Source organism: Aedes aegypti, chromosome 2 (assembly GCF_002204515.2).
Source record: "Aedes aegypti strain LVP_AGWG chromosome 2, AaegL5.0 Primary Assembly, whole genome shotgun sequence".
Classification (NCBI taxonomy): Eukaryota; Metazoa; Arthropoda; class Insecta; order Diptera; family Culicidae; genus Aedes; species Aedes aegypti.
The window spans coordinates 168872322-168891774 of record NC_035108.1 but is presented as its reverse complement, the minus strand read 5'-3'; the positions used below and the strand labels follow the sequence as shown (position 1 = coordinate 168891774).

The 19453-nt window shown below is 38.3% G+C and overlaps 1 protein-coding gene across 1 annotated transcript; it reads right to left on the bottom strand.

Moving 5' to 3' along the window:
* Positions 1-6347: 6347 nt before the first annotated feature.
* On the bottom strand, positions 6348-10714 carry LOC5575362 (agglutinin-like protein ARB_02240). Its single transcript, XM_021843083.1, has 2 exons — positions 10048-10714; positions 6348-7639 (listed from the first exon to the last, which is right to left on the bottom strand). The coding sequence occupies exons 1-2, from the start codon at positions 10048-10050 to the stop codon at positions 6521-6523; spliced, it is 1122 nt and encodes a 373-aa protein (XP_021698775.1). The 5' UTR covers positions 10051-10714; the 3' UTR covers positions 6348-6520.
* Positions 10715-19453: the final 8739 nt, after the last annotated feature.

The following is a 19453-nucleotide window of genomic DNA, read 5'->3' as shown; positions in this document are numbered from 1 at the left end:
TGGTAAAACAAATTTAAGATTTAATTAACATTTTGTTAACAACATATTACATTTCATTTGCCGTAGCAGTTCAGTTTTTTTTACAGGTGAGTTGATTTCACCTGCTTATAAGAGAAAAAAAAACGTTTTTAATATACTTAACCTAACTTTACCTAAACATATAACGCATTAATCGTGGCAATAGAAGATTGTAACGATTTTTGCCTGAAATTATTAATGATTGTATTTGACATTTGTTCCAATGTTTCAACATTGGATATTCTATGTAACTCATTGGTACTATACCAGGGAGGAAGCCTCAGAATCATTTTCAAAATTTTATTTTGAATTCTCTGCAGAGCTTTCTTCCTGGTATTACAACAGCTAGTCCATATTGGTACAGCATACAACATGGCTGGCCTGAAAATTTGTATGAATATCAACAGCTTGTTCTTAAGACAAAGTTTTGATTTTCTATTAATAAGGGGATAGAGACATTTTACATATTTATTACATTTGGCTTGAATGCCCTCAATGTGATTTTTGAAAGTTAAATTCTTATCTAGCATGAGCCCTAGATACTTAACTTCATCTGACCAATTTATTGGAACCCCTCTCAACGTGACAACATGTCTACTTGAAGGTTTCAAATAAAGAGCTTTTGGTTTATGTGGGAATATTATTAGTTGAGTTTTGGAAGCATTAGGAGAAATCTTCCATTTTTGCAAGTATGAAGAAAAAATATCCAAACTTTTTTGCAATCGACTACAGATGACACGCAGGCTTCGACCTTTGGCGGAGAGGCCTGTGTCATCCGCAAACAAAGATTTTTGACATCCCTGAGGTAGCTCAGGTAAGTCAGATGTGAAAATATTGTATAATATTGGTCCCAAAATGCTGCCTTGAGGAACACCAGCTCTTACAGGAAGTCTTTCAGATCTGGAGTTCTGATAATTAACCTGAAGTGTACGATTTGACAGATAACTTTGAATTATTCTAACAATGAATGTTGGAAAATTAAAGTTTTTTAATTTTACAATCGAACCTTCATGCCAAACACTGTCGAATGCTTTTTCTATGTCTAGAAGAGCAAGACCAGTAGAATAGCCTTCAGATTTGTTGGAACGGATCAAATTTGTTACACGTAAAAGTTGATGAGTGGTCGAATGTCCATGGCGGAATCCGAACTGTTCATTGGCAAAAATTGAATTTTCGTTGATGTGGGCCATCATTCTGTTCAAAATAACCTTTTCAAAAAGTTTACTGATGGAGGAAAGCAAACTGATTGGACGATAGCTAGAAGCTTCTGCAGGATTTTTGTCTGGTTTTAAAATTGGAACAACCTTAGCATTTTTCCATTTGTCAGGAAAATATGCTAATTGAAAACATTTGTTAAATATATCAACTAAAAATTATAAGCTACTTTCTGGAAGTTTCTTGATGAGGATGTAAAAAATTCCATCATCGCCAGGAGCTTTCATGTTTTTGAATTTTGTTATAATAGTTCTCACTTCTTCCAAATCAGTCTCCCAGGCATTTTCGAAAACGTTCTCTTGATTGAGAATATTTTCGAACTCCTGAGTAACTTCATTTTCAATTGGACTAGTAAGTCCTAAATTAAAATTGTGCGCACTTTCAAACTGCATAGCAAGTTTTTGAGCTTTTTCGCAATTAGTTAGTAATAATTTGTTTTCCTCTTTCAATGCCGGTATTGGCTTCTGAGGTTTTTTCAAGATTTTCGATAATTTCCAAAAGGGCTTAGAGCCAGGGTCCAATTGAGAAATTTTATTTTCAAAATTTTTGTTTCTTAATTGAGCAAAACGTTTCTTGATTTCTTTCTGCAAATCCTGCCATATAATTTTCAAAGCAGGATCGCGAGTGCGTTGCCTTCTCCTCACGTTTTTAAGACGGACCAAGAGTTTAAGATCATCGTCTATAATCACGGATTCAAATTTTACTTCACATTTTGGAATTGCAATGCTCCGGGCTTCAACAATGGAATTTGTTAAAGTTTCAAGAGCATTGTCAATATCAAGTTTAGTTTCCAAAGAAATGTTAACATCAAGATTAGAGTCAACATACGTTTTATATATATTCCAGTCGGCTCGTAAATAATTGAAAGTGGAGCTGATAGGATTGAGAATCGCTTCATGGGATATTTGAAATGTAACAGGGACATGATCAGAATCAAAATCAGCATGAGTAATCAGTTGGCTACAAAGATGACTAGAGTCGGTTAAGACCAAATCAATCGTAGATGGATTTCTAGAAGAGGAAAAACATGTGGGGCTATCAGGGTATTGAATTGAGAAATATCCTGAAGAGCACTCATCAAATAAAATTCTGCCGTTGGAATTACTTTGAGAATTATTCCATGACCGATGTTTGGCATTAAAGTCACCAATGACAAAAAATTTTGACTTATTGCGCGTCAATTTACGCAAGTCAGTTTGGAGCAAATTAACTTGCTGCCCAGAGCATTGAAAAGGCAAATAGGCAGCTATGAAAGTATATTTACCAAACTGTGTTTCAACAGAAACACCTAAAGTTTCAAAAACTTTAGTTTCAAATGATGAAAACAGTTGATGTTTTATACGCCTATGAATGATGATTGCAACTCCCCCACATGCCCCATCAAGTCGATTATTACGATAAACAAAAAAGTTAGGATCTCTTTTGAGTTTAGATCCAGGTTTTAAATACGTTTCGGTAATAACTGCTATATGCACGTTATTAACCGTAAGAAAATTAAACAGCTCGTCCTCTTTACCATTCAGAGAACGAGCATTCCAATTTAAAATATTTAAATTATTATTTGGATCCATTAGAAAAACGTAATCCAATAACAATTTGATTTGTAAATTTTACACTTACTTGGACTGCTTCAGTCATAGTGGTGGCTTTGAACATTGCATCAATCATTAGATTCAATTGTTCAGTTAGAAAATTAAAATCAGAGGCAGACATGTCATGTGATTTCCCATTGGAATTTCCGGTAGACGAAGAAGCGGAGTTACCTGTGGCGGTAGGGTTTTTTCCATTTGATTTGAAACAAGTAGAATGGGTACCCATGGATCGAACAGGGGAGGAGTTCGAATTTCCTGCTACGATATCGGCAAAGGATTTACCGTGGGTAGATACATTCGAAATAGAAAGATTCGAACGGCTACCCGACGGATTAAAATTAGTTTGTGAATGAGCATGATTATGATCTTCCTGATGGGTATGATTCATGATCAAGCGATCGTTAACTGAAAAATGAGCATTGTTCGATACTCTACCAGGCAAATTCCGGAAACGACCGTTATCGTAACGGATATTATCTTTCATCTGCCTGGCACGAGCCTCAATGACCTTTTTGCGTGAAGGACAATTCCAAAAATTGGACTTATGGTTAGCCCCGCAATTACAACATATGAATTTGGTGGTATCTTCCTTCACTGGACAGACGTCTTTGGCGTGAGAAGAACCTCCGCAAATCATGCATTTAGCATCCATGCGACAATTTTTTGTACCATGACCCCACTTTTGGCACCGACGGCACTGAGTGGGGTTCTGGTAATTTCCTCCAGGTTTCTGGAAATGTTCCCATGTCACACGGACATCAAACAAAAGTTTTGCTTTTTCTAAAGCTTTAATATTATTTAGTTCTTTTTTGTTAAAGTGAACTAAATAAAATTCTTGAGAAAGCCCTTTCCGAACAATGCCAGATTGGGTTCTCTTTTTCATAATGATTACTTGGACTGGGGAAAATCCAAGTATATCATTTATTCCATTTTTGATCTCTTCAGGTGATTTATAGTCACTTGAGAGACCTTTCAAGACAACTTTGAACAAACGTTCAGTTTTGTCGTCATAAGTAAAAAAAATGTGCTTCTTCTCTTCAAGATGTTTGAGAAGAAGTTCACGATCTTTGAGAGTTTCCGGCAAAACGCGACAGTCTCCTTTCTTTGCGATTTGGAAGGAAACCTTGATTCCCCTAATGGAGTTCAAGATCTCCTGCCTAAATCCCCCAAATTCGGAACAACTGACCACGATAGGCGGCACTCTTTGCTTCCTCACTTGAATCAAAGAGCCTGGGCTAGAGGCTGCTTCGATTTGGTGTTCGGAAAATTTGTCTAGAGCATCGAACTGATTGCTCATTTCGATACAATTATTCATTTCACCCTTGGAAGAAAGTTCGCATTCCGGGGAAGCGTCCTTTCTTCCATTCTTGCCACGTGTAGTGACAGTTTTAAAACCCACTTTTTTGGAAGGAAGTAGTGAATTCAGAGATTCACCCTTCCTTTTGTTTGTTGTTGATACCATGTTTAATTAATAAACGAAAGAAGACGTGACCTTCGAAAGGTTTTTTCCCAAGACGGTGTCCAAGAAGGATTACTACCGCTAGCTTTCGCCAACGGGTCCAACGAAAAATCGAAGGCACGGGTCCAAACAAGGATCGTAAAGGGATCAATAGTAGAAAAAATAGTACTGAAAAGTACTGTTTTAGTAGCACTGAAAAGTACCGTTTTTAATTTTAGCACTGAAAAGTACTGTTTTTGTAGCACTGAAAAGTACTGTTTTATTGCTTTAGGTAGTTTTTAAGAAAACTTCCAAGAGCAGAGAGAATTCGTGTACGCACAGCACGAAGGTACGATGCGCACTGTGAGAAGATTCATGTTTTGTTTTTGCTCTCTCTTGCCAATACATGCAAAAACCAAGCACGTGATCTGTCAAAACACTGGATTACATATGCGAATATAGAGCCAAAATAGTACTTAAATAATGCCTGTATGCATCTGGCTTAGAAGCATTAATGGTGCAATAATAGAGTTTCTATGCGATGGAAGTCATGTTAATTAACGCGTCTTCATTAGTAGTGCTATTATAGTGCATACAGGCGCCTCTAAGATATCTACCGATGTGTGGCTCATTAAAAGTGCTTATGGTTACTTCGGTAGCCCACATAAATATTAGTACATCTGTACATATTGACATTCAAATTTATATATAATATGGCATACGGACTCTGCCTGTAAACCACCGAGTAAACCATTTTCGACATTCTGTTCTTTCGACCTTTGATTCCTAAACCTGTGGAAAGTACAGTGAAAGCATCTTCACGGCAACTCGAATTCAGTTAAAACGAAAATTGTCAACAAAAATAACCTTTTCGCGTGTCGCAAAAATAAAATTATGTGTCTCCAGTAGTTTGGGGCTGCTGAAACCGTTGCCGTTCTCAGACATGTTCCGGAACACCACCATTTTGTGCTACAGGTCGTGAAAGTTGTAGGAAATAATGGTTTATTGATGATTGAATGAAATTTAAACTATGATGTTTAATTGTTTTGGAAATTGGATTCATCGAACATGTAAACAGGGTTTCATATAGTTTGCTTGAATATACCCGATTAAATACCGATTTTATCGAAGTTTTGGACATGCTTTCAGCATCCATACAAAATCCGTCATTCTTATATTTGGCCAGATACAATACTTTTCTTAACTATTTAAAATTACCTTTTAAATAACAAAAGTATTACAAGCTTCGTTGATTCGTAATAAGTAGCACCAAAAAATTGATTTCTGTAGTAAATTAAGCATATAAATCAACATGCGAGATGATAAACTTGGATGTAAGAGGACTGAAATCGATTTATAAGATGCAATTTCAAGTGGAAATCCCAGACGTACTATTTATTGTTATTTTTGAAAAAGGGTTTTAATTCAAGCGCCGTACTGGAAACCAGGCACACAATGTTTTCGCATTAGACAAGAGAACAGATAGTGCGCTAGTGGTAATGATCGCCACACAAGTCAACAGTTGAACTAGATAGTAAGCTAAAGTGAACAAAACAATTACAAAAAAATTGTTAGTCGATCTGAATTGAAGTCTATAATATTTGCCAAATAGGCTTTCTACATAAAAACATCTATCAATTTAGTAAGTTTATTAATTTAGTTATCCGCTATTAGTTAATAATTCGTGGCAAACTCTTGTACTAAGTGTCTTGTACATCATCGCCCGACAGTGAATTGTCTATGCAAGAAGCAAGAAAGGTTGAATGAACTTATTTATGATCTAAAGGTCATCAGTGGATTCGAATATTAGAAGGCGCACTGTTAATGTGAGGAAATAATGGCAAACATATTTAGTAGATTTAATATCTTCCTTTATATTATAGTTTGAAGCTATGCTTAAATAAACTCGACTATGAAGACAATGCGTTGTTTTGTTACGTGATAACAAAGTGAGAAGATTCAGCTACAGTAAATTAAGTGAATAACGGTATATTGACCCTTAAAACAAAGCCTCTGATAGAAAACTTTCTCTTTAGGGTGTTCATAATGAAGGCAATTTCTTTGACATAAAATAAAATTGGTAATTTTCGCTCAATTCATTTATTTATTCGTATACTATCTTAGTTCGTTTGCAATTTGAAATTGTCCAAATTCCTCATGCACTTATTTACATTTAGAGTTTTTCTTTCCGTTCTGGTCTACTGGCAGTTTACAAAGAGTATTTTATTTACAGCATCCTAAGTCGCTATCATCTAATTTAGAAGAAACGGTTGTACTGCCTATTGAAACCTCCAAATCCACTTTTGCTGATGGTGTTGTCGTTTGCTGCGGGAAGATACGTATTTTCCGGTCCACAGAAGGTCTTTGTGACAGCTGGGAGCGTCACAGTGGAATAAATGGTCTGTGCATCGTACTGCACTCCAGGAAGAGTGCTTGTTACGGTTCGGGTGAGGTACTGGACATCTCGGAGGGTGGTCGTACGGTAGTTTGTAATGGTTTGATCTTGACCAGGGAGAGTTACAGTGGAATAGATGGTTTGGTATTGTGGAGGTGGTGGTGGCAGAGTGACTGTTTGGGTGTTAGTGATGGTGCGGTAGACGGGGGTAGGAACGGTATTTACTACGGTGGAAACAACGGTGACTGGAGGCTGAGTGATAGTATTATAGTAGGTTTGTCCTGGAAGAGTGACGGCAGGTCGGGTAATTGTCTCACGGATGGTCTGGACTACCGGTTTCGTTGAGGTGATGTACTGAGTAGAAGTGAGATATTGAGGAGGCAACTGTACAGTGGAGTAGACAACTTGAGGGGGAAGAGTTACTGGAGGAGCAGCTACAGTAACAACGTCACGCACAGTTTGTACAACTGGAACGGTGCTAGTACGAACAACGGTTGAGGTTCTGGTAACTGGAGGGATTGATACGGTGTCATAGTAGGTTTGTGCGGGTAAAATTTGAGGTGGTAGGGTGACGGTACTAACGTCTCGGATGGTCTGATAAACAGGAGTAGCTTGAATGTAAGTTGAAGTGTAAGTCGAGACGACCGGAGGAAGCGTGATAGTGCTATATTGTACACGTGGGGGTGGTGGAGGGGCTGTTACAGTGAAGGTGTTAGTTCTAGTCAAGGTTTGATAAATCGGAACAGTTTGTGTGTAGGCCGATGTTATGTAGATCGACGAGTATTGGGTGATGGTTTGCTCATCATATTGGATTCCTCCTGGAACGGTTTCGGTACGGGTTTGGTAATCGGTTAGAGTTCGGGTAACATACACTGTTTGCGGTACACCAAAGTCGCAGCTGGGCTTTGGGTAGTAGTAACCGTTGAATTGTTGAGCTTGTGAAGCTGCCACCAGGGCAACAAATATTAAGGCGGCGATATTCTGAAATGCAGAAAAAAAAAAACAATTTGACATGTTAGAGAGAATTGAATCACAGGATTAACTTTTCAAAAAGTCGCTTTGAACAGTTTTTGATTGTATACTCCCCTGAAAATTTCACTCTCATTTTTACCCGATTTTGAATTTCTCCTCTATTTTGGAAACAAAGTCAAAATAGGTCTTTATAAAATCTAACGTTCATGATATTTTTTTATTATTTATTTATTTTAAATTAAACATCGTTCAAGTTATCATCATAGCTGTGTCCTTTCCTCTTTTACTGAAAATCTACATACTTAGACAAAATCATTAAAATTTACGTCATGTGTGACCGAAACATTAAAGCAAGTAAAATGACTTAAATTTAATTTACGAACGACCAAAATACCATCAAATTTGCGTCATTTCATATTTTACATCAAGCATTTTCTTCTTCTTATTAGCATTACGTTCTCACTGGGATAGAGCCTGCTTCTCCGCATAGTGTTCCACAGTTATTAACTGAGAGCTTTCTTTGCCAAAATTGCCATTTTTTTGCATTCGTGTATCGTGTGACAGGTACGATTATATTCTATACCCAGGGAAGTTAAGGAAATTTCCATTACAAAAAGATTCTGGAACGACCGGGAACCGAACCCAGACTCCTTCAACAAAACTTTGCTTTGTAGTCGCGGTTTCTTATCACTTGGCTAAGGCCCAATTTTTGGGATTGCGTTTTTAAAGAACAGTACCTATTTATTTGTTCAGTATATTGTCTGAACAGGCAGGTGGAAAATCCTCAAAATAAAAAAATAGAGTGACGTAAATTTGATAGATTTTGTACTTAAAAATGCGTCTAATGTGACGTAAATGTTGTGTATTATTTAGTTATATATGACGAAAAATTACGTCACTTCAATATGTCGGGCACCTACGACATTAATTGACACGATTTTTCCAAAGTGTGTATAATTCATCTAGTTGTTAGTGATTCATTCCACCAAACACACGAAATATAACATAAACTTTCATGGTTTAAATTACACGATAAAAATTTTGATTAAATCGACTTTTTCTATCATGCTTACGGTTTCTTCACAAAATTCTTCATCGAAAGGGTTTGAAACTTCGTTGATAAGTATTCTTTAGTATATGAAGTTTGAATTGTGCGGTACATTACGCCAATAAATCGTTATACAAGCTGGTAAACTTGCATGCAAGTTGGCTGGAACTAACAAATAGTACATTTCTCACAGACAAAATCTCAAAAACTTGACGTGCTATTATATTTTTGAGAACAGTAATGAATTTAACAATCTTTTATTAAGTGACTAACGGTAATTTCTTGCTAGAGTTAGTATTGTCATTATTATGATGAGGTCATCATCGCCGTTGGCCATTCGCCATATGTTTTTGATTGTGTATTTTATATAAATCATTATGTTACTTTCTAGATTAGCCATTTTTTTCAAATTTTCAACGGTCAAACTTTTGGTGAAAATTTTTCTTAAGATTCAAACCAATCCGATAATTTAGCAGTTGTCAAAAGGCATTGAATTTTTAAGATTACTATGCGTTGGTTAAATAACTATTAGGCTTGGAAGTTTATCCAAACTTTTCAGCAGTTTTCTAAAAAAATACAGTGTACTGTAGACAATTTCATGTGTGTTTGAATGTCGGTTATCAGTGAAGCAATTTTGAATTTTGTACTATATTCTAAAAAAAAAATTTCTCATGCATTTTTGAATCATGTTATCCTTTTGTGTTATCAACGGGATAATAGAAAAAATTCCATACCACCAGGCTCTTCTACCTGTGGAAATGAAGTGTTGCAAGAAATGTTTGATTTAATTCGGTTAGAAAAAAAGGCTTGTTGAGTAAAATTTATCCGAAAAGCAGACCATCGAAGATAACATTTCTTTTTAAATCTTGTGCACATTATAAGGAATTTATTTCGTGATTCACAGTGAGCAATTCACATGGACGAAGACTGCATTTTTTAAAGTTTCATATTCACATTAAAACCATTCATAATCAATTGTCTGAGGTATTGCTACTGGAAGGTAACAAACATGGGCTCAAGCACATTGAATGAAGCATGAACGTGAAAATTATAATTAAATTGTTGCTTTCAATGTGTTTCCCCTTGTTTTATTTCTGATATTGGAGTTATGTAACTTTCTCGTCAAATATTGAATTATATAGTTACACTGTGGTGAGTCCGTTTTTACGTAACAGCACATGGAAATAAATCCATCTGTATAGTAACATTTCACATAAAAATCCCAAAAAAGTATTGGTAATCCAGTCACATGTTCGCCTTATCAACAATTCCGAACTGTTGCTATTCAGCTTTCTGAGCCACTGCACCCCATCACAACCAAAAAGTTCTTGTCCCTTCATTCCCGAACCATATTCACTTTCTCACTCACCATCTTCGTCGATTGGTTATGGCTTTCAAGCAGCAATAAATTTCACTTTCAGTTCTTCCCCGATCTTATCGATTACACAACCTAACGCCAGCTATTATCACTTCAGTCTGTTTGTTCTTCCGCCAACGTGATCCACGCAGCAGCAGCAGTGCGAGAACAGTTTTCGCTCTTCTTTTCACGGATCACCTTTTTTCAAGCAACCCCAGATGATCTGATCAGATTTCACACCTTCTCGTAGGAACCACCTTGCACATCCGTAATGCTCGGATGCTCAGGTAAGCGGATACTAGAAGCACTTCGCCCACTACTAGGTATTACTCCACCGGTCGGACACGGATATCGCCACACGATGGCGCGATCGTTCTAGGCTGTGGCTACGTTTGGGACTACGGCAGTTGCTTATGACAGTGGTCTTATTTATATCTAATTGGCCAAGAAGCGTCGCAGGTTGTGCAGAAAAGAGGAAACAGCAGCAGTGCGCGGCTGTGGTGCGTCTCGCGGATCAAACGAAGCTTCAGGAGATGCGACGTCGTCGCCGGTTTACGCGTACGAGAATGATCAATTCAACCTAAAGGGTGACAGATTTTTCTTGACTTGAAACTTTTTCTTAATCCAAATACCATGTTCATTTGTAAGTTCTATAACACAAAGTAAACATGCCAGATTTCATACAAATATATGTCCTTTTACTTGTTCAATTCATCCTTTTAATGGTTTAATTCATAATGTATTTTGCGGGGTTGCGATACTTGCAAACTGGCTCAAGTTCAAACACTACCCCGAAGAAATAAATGTTTCTCGAGCACGAACATCGATTAAGTTTTCAACTTGAACGGATGTTCGTGCTCTTGAAAATTTGAAGTTTGGCTTCGATTCATCTTCACCTTAAAACAAATACTGGCACCCACCGCTGGTGACTATAAACTGTATTTTGGTTTTCAAAAGATTTAAGTATGCTTAAATGAATGTTTAAGTGATTTTTTGATTAAACTGATATGGGGTAACATACCCAGACAGATTGTACGTATAACGGAATCACCTTTCACGTTATGCGATGCGTATATGTGGAAAGTTTCACGTATAAGATGGTGCGAAAAAGCCTTATGCGTACAAAAGTGGAGGCGATATACGTGCAATTTTATATGATGAAAAATAGCTTGCAATACGAGTGTATCGATTTTATTGCGAACTAATCTGTACTCTTATGCGACTTAATTTATGATAACAAAGTTCATTTAACAGCTGCTACGGATTGATCCGACTACCTTTGTACGAGTATACGGGGCGAAACAAAATGTACATGTGAACTCATAAAATAACGTTTTATGCGAGGAAATTCATCAATCAAACGATTTCATCCATCATTCATCCACTATCCATGTAGTGCGGGTGTGATGCAATTTGTATAAATTAACGACTTTGTTCGTAAACTGTTATGCGACTTCTGGTTGTCTGGGATAGATCACCCATGTAAACAACGTTCGGTAATGTTTAAAATGTCGTTGCTTACTCAGATTTTGGCCCCTGAAGCCGAATATGAAGACCAAACGCTTACAAGTAATTTACTTCTTGAGTTATTTCAAAAATAAAAACTCTGAACAGCGGAATATGCCTGAAGGTAGGCAATAGAGCGATATTCAAACCTGAAAAGGCAATAGATGGCTCTTTTGCAGTGGTAGTAAAAACGAAATCCTGAAGCAAAGAAAGCTCTACGGAAGATGAACTAAACACAAAAAGTTATGTATTCACTTTACACTTGATTTCTAATTACTACTTTTTTGATCCAGTTTCCAAATTGCAAGTAATTTACGTTTTTCATTATTTTCCATACGTTTTGACAGTTCTCCGACTACCATTCTTCCATGCGCTTGTGTTGAAAGTTTGAGAAATTTGAGAATCCAGCGTAGCGTGATCAGTGGGAGGAATACAAACAACAGTGTCATCGCTCGGCGACCGGTGAAAGAAACTGAATGTTCGAAAGGTTGTTGCCTGTATTTTTTGCCGCTGGCGCCAACTGTTGGCGATTAAGAACGAAATAAACAGTCGTTACCCTATTTTCTAAGAAAATTCTGCATTGCTAATAGTAGTTCGTTAATATTGTTTAATTGAATAACTGCCGTTATACGCATAATTGTCCCATGTTACTTATTGTGCATTTTGACTTTTTGTCATCAAACAGTTTATTTTTACGTATAGTTTTAGAAAACACTTACCAAAAATTAACTTTGTTCGGAAACTCAATGAAAAGCAAGCCAAGTCAATTTGTCCCATTGATGAATTTCCATGCATAACTGTCCCACAACTGTATTTCTACGCATAACTGTCACACTATACAATTCGCTGCACTGATCTCAAACAAAATATTCAGTAGGCAGGTTTTATTCAGCTTGAGAGTTTGAGAAAATCGTTTTGAATATCTTCTTACGTTGGCTTTACATCCCATGTGGAACACAACCTGTTTCATGTATTATCGGGATGCATTCATCATTCATGCGAGCCCAACGTCATATTTGATTGAAATTTTCAAAATCAAAATATTATTTCCCATCCGTGTTTCAATGAATTTCAGTAGAATTTTCAGGGTCAATCACAAAATTCTTCTAGTTTTTGGAACCGCGGTCATCGATTGGAAATTAACCGTAATTTGGGATTCATCGCGGCGACTACTGAAGTAATCCCACTTGAAGAATCATATACCACTTTAATTTAGAGTCCTTGGCATGCGACAAATCAAATCCAAAGTTGGTTCAGATGTGTTTGAATGACTTGACCATATTTCGGATTGTTCCGAATTCCCGGTTTCCTAGGGGAAATGATTACTAAATTGTTGGTTCTGAAACCTAGCTGGCAACAACAAACTTCATAAGTTCCCAAATCAAGGCTAAAGAAGGGTAATTCAAACGTTCTAGGATGACTTGATAACATGCCAGGTTGTTTTGGATACCCTGTCCCCCAGAGGAAGTGGCCATTATATTGGCAGTTCTGAAACCTATCTTGCGACATATCAAACTTCTTGAATATGCAAAAGAAGTCGAAAGAAGAATAGTTCAAAAGATTTTGGATGACCTGGCCAAATACTAGGTTATTCCGGATAACTGGTTCTTCGGTGCAAGTGGCAAATGTGTTGGCGGTTCTAAAACTTAATTTGCGATAATTTTGCAAACCAAGTCCAAAGGAATGTCAAATCGTGTGAAAATTTGTGTCGTGAATTTTGAGTTAAATATTAATTCCGCAGAATAACCTTGAATTCGCAGATGAGTTTCCGTCAAGCCTGCAGCTGGAAGAGTCGATATAGAAATTTATTACATCTTATAAACTCTCTAACTTAATAATCCACTCTTGCTTTCATTAACTCATACATTTTCTCATTATCACACATACAGAAAACTTTGCTTTCCATCCCAAACTATTAAATCGTATTTCTTCGCTTCCCCACACGTGGCTCCGTTTGGCACATGTCACTTGAGCCTTCATTAGGTGCCTTAACGTAGTCTTGAAAATGAACGTCCTCTACATTCTGTACAATATATACATAAGAACGGTCATCTACAGCGGTATGCTTAGCACATAATTGGTCACTACTAACAGTGGGACTGTTATGCGTAGAAATTCACCAAAAACCCCGTATTTCTAGGCATAATAGTCCCACTTTGAGTTTCATAGCTAAATTCACTTTTTTCACATAACACAAACTCTTGACTCTAATGAACACGGTATTCTTTATACTATTGTGAAGATTTAAATTAAATTTACCACACACCTGGTCAATACGAGGCCTAAATGTGTTAAAATCTTTAAACGCGTTTTTCTCGATTGCATATTTTGGAACATGGGACAATTATGCGTATAACGGCAGATAAACTTATGAATGATTTGAGAACGAAATCGTTTTTGGAGATGCCATTTTTAGTAATAATCGCATTTCCTTGCTCACACCATTTGAAGAACTCGTGTGAGACATGAATCTTCGATAGTGTCATCCATAATAATAAAAATCATTGATTCAAAAAGTTGACGGTCCATGGCTGCTCGACGCTAGCTACGCATTCTGCAAAAAGTTTGCAGATCGTTATAAACTTGATCGATCCATCCTGCTCGCTATCCCGCCGTCTTGTGCCGGTCGGATTGTTTTCTAGAACCATTTTCACCAGATTTAAATCCGACATTCTGGTGACATGCTCGGCCCTCTGCAACCTCCCAGTTTTTGCGAGGTGAACGATGGTTGGTTATCCCAGCAGCTGGTGCAATTCATGGTTCATTCGCCTTTTCCACGTTCCGTCTTCCATCTGCACTCCGTCGTAGATGGTCCGCAACAACCGTTCGAAAACACCATGGGCGTGTTGATCCTTTGCTCTTAGGAGTACCGTAAAATCGGGTGTAATTGATCAGAAGGGTGAAATTGATCATCGTATCACACGATTTTATTTATGCGTAATGGAGCACAAATATTGATGTAAGCTGCAGTAAATGAACGTTGCTTGTCGTAACTATTGTCGAATTGTGTGTTGTGAATTTTTTTGCGTCAAAGAATGTTTATTACTATGAAAATAACGTAAAATTTCAAAATCATGCACGGTGCAGTATTGACAAACACCTATGAACTTCAATTAATAAGCAAGGATTTGAACATGGTATGAACCTGAAAGTTTGTGAGGATGCTTGAGATATATCCGCAAACTAGATTTCATCACCAAAACTCGTACCAATTGGCTTATATGGTTGAAATAATTGAATTTCTGTTAGATATCATTGAATTCCTTAGAAAATTGCATACATTTAGGCGTTTTCAGCGTAATTCTTGAAATTTAACTATTCGTTATTTATATAAATATTGCATTGTTAAGAATTTTACAACCATATTCGGATTCAGAGTGCTCAAATTTATCATATAGAGTTGTCCTGGAAACTAACAATAATGGCATTGACAAGTGATCAATTTCATTCCTTGCTGTGCGCTTGAACAAGCCAGTTCAGTTTTTGGCAGTCGGTAGTGTTTTGGTTTTTTCTTCCACCGCCCGTGTGGTTTTTACCAGTGCAGTATTGTACCGTAGTGCTTTAAACCGCGCATCGTGAAGGAAGCGAACCAGATTGACAAGGGTCAACTGGTATCGTGCCACAATAAAACATTGTCACCTTCATCCCCCGGTGATTGGTTCCCCCCGTGCAAATCAACAGCGAAGACGGCGATACGATTTTTTGCCTACCTACGACGTGGAAGGCTAGCTGCTTTGCGGTCATCGAACGGGAACGGATAAGTAGCAAATTTCTATACCTATCCATACTCTATTGAACTGCTTTCGCATCTCCCAGAACAAACAGTGTTGAGTTCAAAGTTGTTTTTCGCTTCGCCTCTGTCTCTCTCCCGGAGCTATTTTGCTGGCTCTGTTAGGGGAAGTGTGTACAAAATAGTCCACTGACTTTTTTTTTTCTCTTCGAAAGTTTTTTTTTTTTAATTATTTTTATTTTTTTTTGCCCTTATAGGGGAGGTGTGTGCAAAATAGCTCACTAATTGATTAGTTTTTCTGCTCATTTTTTTTTCTCCGCATTTTTTTTTAATTTTTGTTGATTCGGTTGCGGTTGGATTTTTCCCGCATGGACGAATCGGATGGAGGCGATACGCCTCCTAAAGATCTCGTTGCTCGAACGCGGTTTTATCAACCGTCTTCGGCTGGGCCTTGGGTTGTCTATTTCCGGCGCAAAAATAAGATTTTGAATGTGCTCTCGATTTCCAGAGAGCTGACGCGTAAATATCCTGGGACCGTTATTCACCAAGTGAAGCAATCCAAGCTGCGTGTAACTGCACCTAGTTACAAAGCAGCGAACGAAATTGCTCAGCATGAGGCTTTTACTGTGGAATACTTTATCTACATTCCTGCACGAGAAGTCGAGGTGGAAGGGAAAATCATCGACGCGAGTCTGACATGTGAAGACATAAAGACTGGCAAAGGCGTTTTTGAGAACCGGTCAATTCCTGATGTGGCTATACTGGATTGCAAACAGTTGCAATCAGTTTCCATGGAAGGAAATAAGAAAGTTTTTTCGCCGTCCGCCTCGTTTCGAGTGACTTTTCCTGGTTCCGTCCTCCCGAAATTTGTTTGCATTGATAGTGTTTTTTACCCAGTGCGTCTTTACGTGCCGAAGGTATTCAATTGTACCAACTGCAAGCAGCTTGGCCACAGTGCTAGCTTTTGCGACAACAAGCCCCGTTGTGGCAAATGCAACCAAGCTCATTTAGAAGATGCCTGCACACAGGAAGCTGAAAAATGCAGCTACTGTAGCAAGGATCTGCATGACTTGCAGAAATGCCCGGCATACAAAAGACGCATTCGAAATGAGAGTCGCTCAATTGTGAAGCGCTCCAAGAAGACGTATGCGGAGATGGTGAAAGCTCTAAATCCGCCTGCAAAAGAGTCTTCATCAGCCATCCCAGTTGGTAACTCTTTTCAAGAGTTGTCTTCCGATGAAGCGAACGACGACGAAACCGATGGGGGAGATTCTTCGGAGGTACACGCACCCGGTAAAAGAAAGTCTCCATCTTCTCCGGGATTGCGCCGTAAGGTATTAAAATCTTCCCTCAGAAGTTTGCCTAATTCCAAAGGTGGTGGGGCAAATTTGAAAATCCCGAAGAAACAGGTCTTTGATGCTTCCGTTCCGTGCTGCAGCAAAGATCTGCCGCCCCCGCCTCCACAGATAAAATACACTTCGAAAAGAAGCTCTAGACAAGAAAGCAAAAGAAATGCTACTGAAGCTCCTCGCTCTTCCTCAAAAACCCCCAGGGCCAAGCGAGGTCTGATAACTTTTACGGCCCTTGTGGATCGCATATGTAATGCTCTCGGAGTTTCAGACTCATTCAGAGGCATACTCGACCTTTTTCTCCCCGCAATAGAAGAGTATCTCAAGGAATTGACTATTTCATGGCCCCTCCTAGCTTCGATCATATCTTTCGATGGCTAATTCATCAAGTGAGGTACAAGATATGATCACTGTGCTACAGTGGAACTGTCATAGTCTAAAACCTAAATTAGACACATTTAAGTTTTTACTTCACAATTCCGATTGTGATATATTTGCACTCTGTGAAACATGGCTTTCTTCTGAAGATGATCTTAACTTCTACGATTTTAACATTATACGCCAGGATCGAGATGATAATTACGGGGGTGTGCTTTTAGGGATCAAAAAGTGCCATTCATTCTACAGAATCCCCATCCCGACTCATCCAGGCATAGAAATCGTTGCTTGCCAAATAAACGTAAAGGGTAAAGATCTTTGCGTAGCTTCTGTTTATATTCCTCCAAGAGTTTCAATAAACCGCCGTCATCTTTGGAATGCAGTCTCTATGCTCTCATTCCCGGTTTTAATACTGGGTGATATGAACTCCCATGGTACTGGATGGGGCGAATCTTATGACGATTATAGAGCGGCTATTTTCTATGACTTATGCGACGATTTCAACTTGAATATTTTAAACACAGGTGAAGTGACACGTATTTCATCCGACGGCAAAGAAAGCCGTCTTGACCTGTCTTTGGGATCAAGTTCACTATCATTCGATTGCATGTGGAAGGTGATCGATGATCCCCATGGTAGTGATCACTTGCCCATAATAACCTCTATCAGAAATAATTGTGAAAGGTCAGAACAGTCAATTCAGGTTCCTTTTGACCTCACTAGGAATATCGATTGGCAAAAATTTGCATCAGCGGTAACTTTTGGTATCGAATCATTCAACACTCTCCCTCCGTTGGACGAGTATCGATTCCTAACAGAATTGATTTATAAAAGTGCATTAGAATCCCAAAAGCAACGAGTTCCAAGTGCATCCTTCAAAAGACGACCAGCCACACCTGGTTGGGATGATGAATGCACTCTGTTGCATCGAGAAAAATCTAATGCCTTTAAAGCTTTTCGCAGATATGGTACCTCAGAACTTTATTTAGAGTACTCGAAGCTCGAAAAAAGACTGAAGAATCTTGTAAAAGCGAAGAAGCGTAGCTATTGGCGACGTTTCATCGATGGTCTCTCACGAGAAACTTCAATGACGACGCTTTGGAGAGTGGCTCGCAACATGCGAAACCGCTCATCCTCAAATGAGAGTGACGAATACTCCAATCGTTGGATATTCAACTTCGCAAAAAAGGTCTGTCCAGACTCAGTTCCAGCTCAACCGCCATTCTGGGAAACCCAGAGTGACGATGCGTTGGACAGACCATTCACTATGCTGGATTTTTCTATGGCTCTTCTTTCATCAAACAATTCCTCTCCGGGACGCGATATGATTAAGTTTAATCTTCTTAAAAATCTCCCTGATATCGCTAAAAGACGGTTGCTTGACCTGTTCAACTCATTCATAGAGCATAACATTGTTCCACTTGAATGGAGACAGGTCAAAGTAATAGCTATTCAAAAGCCTGGGAAACCAGCGTCCGATCACAATTCATACCGCCCGATTGCTATGTTATCATGTTTAAGGAAATTGTTAGAAAAAATGATCCTTTTGCGACTTGACCACTGGGTCGAATCAAACAATATGCTTTCCAGTACTCAATTTGGCTTTCGCAAGGGTAAAGGAACAAACGATTGTCTAGCGTTGCTTTCATCAGATATTCAACTAGCCTTTGCGGACAAGGAGCAATTGGCTTCAGTTTTCTTGGATATCAAGGGCGCTTTTGATTCAGTTTCCATAGAAATATTGTCAGAAAACTTGCACAATAGTGGACTACCTGGAATATTGAATAATTTTTTGTACAATCTGTTGTCAGAAAAACACATGAGCTTCACTCTCGGTCAACTGACAACTTCCAGAATTAGCTATATGGGTCTGCCCCAAGGCTCATGTCTAAGTCCCTTGCTTTATAATTTTTATGTTAAAGATATTGACAACTGTTTGGAAGAACCATGCACGCTTAGACAACTTGCAGATGATGCTGTGGTCTCTATGAAGGGCCCACGAGCGGAAATCTTGCAAAGACCATTGCAAAATTCCCTTGATAATCTATCCACATGGGCTAGAAATTTAGGGATCGAGTTTGCTCCGCAAAAAACTCAACTGGTCGTATTTTCAAGGAAGCGGAATCCAGCCCAACTAAAGCTTAAGCTATTGGGAACAGACATCGATCAGTCTTTGACTTCAAAATACCTTGGGGTCTGGTTTGATTCAAAAGGCACTTGGCGAACCCATATTAGATATTTAACGGAAAAATGCCAACAAAGGATCAATTTTCTACGAACAATTACCGGAACATGGTGGGGTGCTCACCCGGAAGACCTCATAAAACTCTATAAAACAACCATTCTATCTGTTCTAGAGTATGGCTCTTTCTGTTTTCTCTCAGCAGCAAACTGCCACCTGATTAAATTGGAACGAATTCAATATCGTTGTTTGCGTATCGCCTTAGGGTGTATG